Below are 6,035 nucleotides of genomic sequence, written 5' to 3'. Positions count from 1 at the left end.
AATTATTTTGGAAAAAAATAAAAAGGAAAAAGGGAAAACAAATAAAATATGAAAAAAATATTAGAAATCTATGCCTACGGCTATGCCGTCGGCATAGCTACAGCCACAGAAGGGTAGAGCCATGGATCGATGACGTGGCGTATGGCGCGGATTGATGACGTGGCACCGTCCATGGGCCAAGCCTATGCCGACGGCAAGGCTGTCGGCATAGATATGCCACCCCACGGACTGGTGAGCGTTTCGGATCGTTGACATGGCAGATCACGCGGATCGATGACGTGGCAGATATGCCGACGGCCACCGTTAGGCCCCGTCGGCGTAGGCTTCACGCCGTCAAAGGATATCACCGCCCGGGCAGTCGGGCCCACAAATATGCCGAAGGCATCCTCTATGCCGACGGTCGCCGTAGGCATATTTATTGGGATGTCGACGGCCCTTCTGTGCCGACGGCCCCCGTCGGCATAGGTGGATGTATGCCGACGGCTTTCCTACGCCGACGGCCTGGCCTGGGCCGTCGGGATAGATCCGTCGATGCCAACGGGGGCCGTCGGCATAGATTTGGCCGTCGACAATTGGGTAAATTCTGGTAGTGATACGCCGAGCCGTATCCAAAGTACGAACTATCTGTTTTACTTAGCCCCGAAGGGAGGGGGATCCCCGGTGGCGACGGCTAGGTTTACGTCCCGTGACGCGCACGTCGCGGGAGCTAGGGTTCCCACATATGTACATCTTTGTTCCTACATGGGAGGAGCTGCATTAAAACTCGCTGCATAAATTGGGCATGTGCCAAGATTGATTTAAAAAAATTAATTTGAACCAAATTCATCACAGTCGTGAACAAAATTTATAGAGCAAGAAACAACTAGCATGGACACAATATCACACAGAAAATCATAATACCATGAACAAAGCGGTGCTGAACCGAAGAAGGGAAGTAATATGAGCAAAAGTTACCATCTAAAGAGAAAAAATGAACAAAAATTATGGTTGCCACGAACAAATATTTTGCCTTGTAGGAGCAAAAATGAAAACATCTAAAAACAGAGAGAAGAGACAAAACGATAAACTTCAGAGGAAAAAGTGGTTGACATCAGCTAAATCATCAACATGTGTCGTTATGAAGAAAATCTGACTAATGTCAAATTCAAAATCAGTAGATAGGCAAATAGACGCTCGCTTGCTTTATTCAACATATATACGGTCCAGCTCAACACACTGGCCTACCACAACCCTTCATCCATGCCATCCCACGGGCTTTGCATTGCGGCCAAAACTACTTCATCAACAGGAAAATAAACACAACTCGCCGCAACGTGAACGAGCACGCTTCTGGCCACACATGAACGTGCACATGCAGCGTTCCTTATTTGCAATGGGAAATATACAACAATAACATAATGTCATAACATCGATCAGATGGAGATGCTGTTGGGGATGCCCTTGGCCGTGATCCCGGTGGCGCTCTCACCATCGATGTCAGATGTGTTGGGGTAGAGCAGCATGTAGGGGAATTTTGCTGGCCCATTCCGGTTCTTGAGTTGACGATTCGCGTTCATGTTCATGATTCTCTTCTCGATGTCGATCAACTTCTGGCTGAAGTCCTCGAACGCCTTTTTCGCCTTGATATCTGATGTCCACTTTGGCTCATCGCGCTGCCCCAGGTAGACTTCGTCGGAGGAGTGGTTGGACAGGACCTCGATCACGGACACTCCAATGATGCTTTGGAGCTGGCTCGTGATGGTGTGGATGAAGGCCAGGTCTGGGTCAGTCTCCACCTCCTTGTACTCCTTGGTGCCCGGCTCCGGCATCTGCCGTCGGCTCACCGTCGGACGGTTGGGGAGGTAGCCGGCGTACGAGTACTGGCCAAAGTTGACGGCGGCATGCAACGCAGAGGCGATCCAGATGATGGTGGCGCATGACCTGACGAGCTCGTTCAAGGTTGTCATCTTGGGCCACCAGGGCTGGTCTTTGATGTCGCCATGGCCGACCTCACGCACCTCCTTCCACCATGCCTGTAGCTCGACGTCGGACCGAAGCACGTCATCACAGGGATAGTAGATCCTGCAGTACTCGTCAACCCAAGTCTCGATGGCCGACCAGACGGCCAACCCATCCACCGCGTACGGATAGTCCTTGATGTGCAGCGACACTCCGCACGGGCTCTCCGTGTCCTCCTTCGCCACACCCCTCTTGATCAGGTCTACCGGCAGTGCCTGCTCGGTGAAGTTCCAGTTCCTATAGACTTCAGAGGAGATTCTCAGTGCGTGCTCACCTGGACAGACGGTCATCTCGAAGAAGCCACCGGCGCTGATGAGGACCTGGCGTGCCAGGGCGTTGATGGTCATGGTGTCGCGGTAGTGTGGCTGCAGGAGCTTGTGGATGGGGTGCGTGACGCTGAGCTGCCGGTTGGTGGCGATCACGAATGGCTCGATGACGGCGTGCGTATGGAGCCAGTGGCTGATGAGGCCGTGCCACGCGGAATCGTTCACGGCGGCGTAGGCCTTGGCCAGCTGCCAGATGGTGTCCTGGACAGCCCTCTCCGACTCCGAGCCACTGGAGGGGGGCGTGTAGACCTTGCTGTCCGCGCCGACCACTTTGGTGCCGAGGTCGTTAAGTAGTGGCATGCTGAGCTCGATGGCGATTGGCTTGAGAGTGCCGTCGTCTTGCAGGAAGAGCAGCGTCCTGGTGGCGTAGACGAATGTGTTTGGGAGGCTGTTGATCTTTAGCAGGTGAGGCATGAAGTTGTCGTGGTGGTCTAGGATGAAGAGCCTCTTGGCGTCGATTGCCTTGTCAACATTGAGCTTGCCGAGGTTGTGTTGGATGTGCTCCACCGTGATCTTGCTCGTCTGGTCGCCGTACCCCTCAAGCGTGCTCCTTGGAGGGAACACGTTCAGGCGGGTGATGATGTGTGGGTTGAGGCCGGCGAGCATCTCCCGGGCGAACTCCTCGTCCGTCCGCCACGCGAGCTTGTCCTCCTTGATGACATGCGGCATGGGCATCTTGAGGAGGAAGTCCCCGCCGGCCGGCATGATGCTCCTCAGCGGCGGGAACGATTTGAACAGCTCGTCCAGGGCGGGGATGTCGGGGATCTTAAGCCCGCCTTCGTAGAGCTTGTACATGTCCTCAAAGTCGTCGAACTCGCGCGGCGAGACGGAGTCGAACTGCTGGCGGAGGAGGGGGAGGATGCCGCCGGAGATGGCCTTGATGAGGTAGGCCGTGAAGTCGGCTTTCTTGACGTGGTTGAAGTTCTCGTCGCGGGGGACATAGAACTGTTGGAGCACAGGCAAGACGTTCCTGCTCTCGCACGTGGGGTCGGTCACCATGGGCTTCCTGCCGGTGCGGCCTCGGCGCGGGTATGGGTACAAGCTGTCGGGGCCGCCGAGGGTGGGGCGAGGGTTCTTGTGGTCTGGATCGCCGAGGTCGTTGTAGAGGTCGTAGCGGTAGACGCGGTCGTGCTCCTCATAGGCGCCGTTCTTCTGCCTGGGGTCATCCCCTCGCAGGATCCGGAGCTCGTCCTCCCGGAACGGCTGCAACAGCATCGGCATCTCGCTTGGCAGGTACGTCTGCATTGCATGTCATGCTTGTTCAGTTCACTTATTAATTGTTCATGGTCTGACCAGGAAGTCGGTGTTTATCCTCCTTTTATTTTCATAGAAACACTAAAAATCTAACGTCGAATTTTTAGGCATAACAAATCTAATGTTTCTATGGCAATTTATACTGGTGCGATGATGACAAATTTAATTTTTGGCATGACAGTTTGATGACAAAAAATGAATTGAGACGCATTTGCTATGCTCGTCAAATAAACTTGTCATCCTCGCATAACATAATTTGCCATGAAAAACATTCGATTTGTCATGTCAAAAAATCTAACGTTAGATTTGTAGCGGGGTACTTATTTTATATAAATGAGAAAGGTTAAATGTTCATGATACTCATACATTAATATGTCCAGCTAGAGCTAGGCGAGCACACTTACGTCGTTGGTGAAGAAGACTCGGTCGTAGTGGTACTTGTTGGTGTTGTAGACCCATGAGTTTGCGACGAAGACGATGGGACCGGCGTGGCCGGGGACGTCGTCGATGGTGATGGTCTTGAGGAGAAACTGGGTGGCGTGGTAGTTTCGAACGATGACGGCGCCAGGAATGCCTTGCTTCTTCACGTCCCAGTCAAAGGTGACATCGTAGGTGGTATCGCCGTGGTTGATCGGGGGCAAGTGGAGCACCCAGTGTTCAACCCGCTCCTCTTCGCCCAAGAGACCCCTGGTGCCACTCTCGTCATCTGCATCCATCCATGTGATCGTTAGCTTGCTTAATCACTTTATGTGTGTGTGTGTGGGGGGGGGGGGGGGGGGGTTCTAGCTATACATAAATGAAGGATGTGTGTATCAATCGCTGCAGAGACCAAGTTCTTTTCGTTGCATCCGTTGTGCAAATCGTTCGCTCTCACGCATCCTTCTAAGCAATCATTAGGGACGACAATTTCTATGTTTACATCATTGCAAATTTTTATTTTTTGTTGTTGATGTAGCATGGCAATTTCCCTGCAGCCGGCATGGCAAATTCTGAGCATTCTTTTTAGACTGAAATTCTGCATATATATTGCAACCATGACAAACCCCTGAAAACTCATGGAAATTACTCTGCCGCAGCATAAGCAATTTGCTGACAATGCTTTTATACAACATGACAATTTTTACTTTGAAATGGCAAATCCTTATACAACGGTATGGCCATTTTATCTGTTTTCGCATGACAATTTTAGAGCATTCGATTGGTGTTCTTTTTAGCAAACTAAAACGTTCGTTCCTTCCTAACTGACAGGGGAATTATCGTTCGTTCGGGTCACCCCATGGGGGAACTTCATATGTGTATTGACGTCTTTCTTCCCCTCTATTCCGGGAAAGAAAGTAATATGCTCTTGTTAAATATGAAGGTGTTGTTAGATCTTAGTCGATTGAGATTTAATAAAGTCTTAATCAAGTGATAGAATATGCAAAATGGAAAAAGAATTTTTTTGCATGAAAGTCTCAGTCAACTGAGATTTAACAATCCCGTAAATATAAACACATAGGATATGGATGGATGCTCTTGGATGTTCCTTACTGGGGTCGGCGACGGTGGAGCTGATGAGCTGGCAGGTGACGCCTTTGGTGGTGACCTCGTCCCAGGTGTCGTGGCTGAGGGGTTGCTGCCAGTGGTTCAAGTCGAGGAGGTTCCTGCGCATGAGCACCACCTTCCCCTTGAGCTGCGGCGGCGTCATCCACCCGAACATCTTCCTCACGCTCTCACTCCGCTCCTTGGCTGGCTAGTTGATCGATCTACTAGCGCTCAGGCTGCTTGCTTGCTTTGGGACGAGGAAGCTCACGAGTGCCCTTTTATAGGAACCAGGGGTCGGAGGAGCGTGTGCCGGAGCTACCTCTGCGTGTTACACGCCTATGGTTGCCGTCGTTCTCTACGTACCCTGGCAGGCCCGCGTCGTCTTCCTTCCCGGCGTCCGGTTCTCGCAGCGACGTGTGGCGCCGGCCGGCCTCCACCGGTCGCGCGTTATCGCGTCGCTGCATGCGGACGATTCAGTCGATGCCATGCAAATAACCCATGTGAATTTGCATGTGCGTATGTGTGTACATGGAAGACCTATCAAGTGATCACAAGGCGACGGAGTTGAAGAAGATGCGTCCACCGTACGTACACCGTAAGTACTAATACGTAGTCCTGCCAGTAGTTACTTGATTAATCTAGTGGTTATAGCTTCTACTGGAATGTCTGAAAACGCAGGACCGGACGTACATACAGGAGATAAGGCTCGGGAACCAGGGACGATGGGAGGAGGAGGGAGAGCAGGAGAACCATACATTGATACATGTTATGTACGTGCGTGCTACTCAACGCTACTCGTCATCGCTGTCTAATGGCCTGCGCATTCGTCGTCGTCCGAACCATAGCTTGCTAGCTGACACTGTCGTCTCGTCTCTCGTGATACATGCTCCGATCTCGACTTGTACTATTGACTTCGGAAGTTCCTACGGAATG

General features: G+C 51.8%; 1 protein-coding gene across 1 annotated transcript; it reads right to left on the bottom strand.

Annotated features, from left to right (window-relative positions):
• Positions 1-1,156: 1,156 nt before the first annotated feature.
• On the bottom strand, positions 1,157-5,345 carry LOC123132351 (putative linoleate 9S-lipoxygenase 3). The gene is made up of 3 exons (XM_044552125.1): positions 5,109-5,345; positions 3,983-4,284; positions 1,157-3,563 (listed from the first exon to the last, which is right to left on the bottom strand). Exons 1-3 carry the CDS (start codon positions 5,275-5,277, stop codon positions 1,413-1,415), a joined length of 2,622 nt encoding a protein of 873 aa, XP_044408060.1. The 5' UTR covers positions 5,278-5,345; the 3' UTR covers positions 1,157-1,412.
• Between the last annotated feature and the right edge of the window lie 690 nt (positions 5,346-6,035).

This window comes from Triticum aestivum, chromosome 6A, assembly GCF_018294505.1.
Source record: "Triticum aestivum cultivar Chinese Spring chromosome 6A, IWGSC CS RefSeq v2.1, whole genome shotgun sequence".
Taxonomy (NCBI): Eukaryota; Viridiplantae; Streptophyta; class Magnoliopsida; order Poales; family Poaceae; genus Triticum; species Triticum aestivum.
This window is presented reverse-complemented; position numbering and strand designations above follow the sequence as displayed.

What these genes read in the sequence shown, in the direction of transcription:
- LOC123132351 (XM_044552125.1), bottom strand. Translation starts at nt 5,277, where the DNA reads ATGTTCGGGTGGATGACGCCGCCGCAGCTCAAGGGGAAGGTGGTGCTC. An exon ending in CTCCACCGTCGCCGACCCCA is followed by an intron (nt 4,285 to 5,108) that starts GTAAGGAACATC and finishes GGATGGATGCAG; the next exon opens with ATGACGAGAGTGGCACCAGG. An exon ending in GAGTCTTCTTCACCAACGAC is followed by an intron (nt 3,564 to 3,982) that starts GTAAGTGTGCTC and finishes CATGCAATGCAG; the next exon opens with ACGTACCTGCCAAGCGAGAT.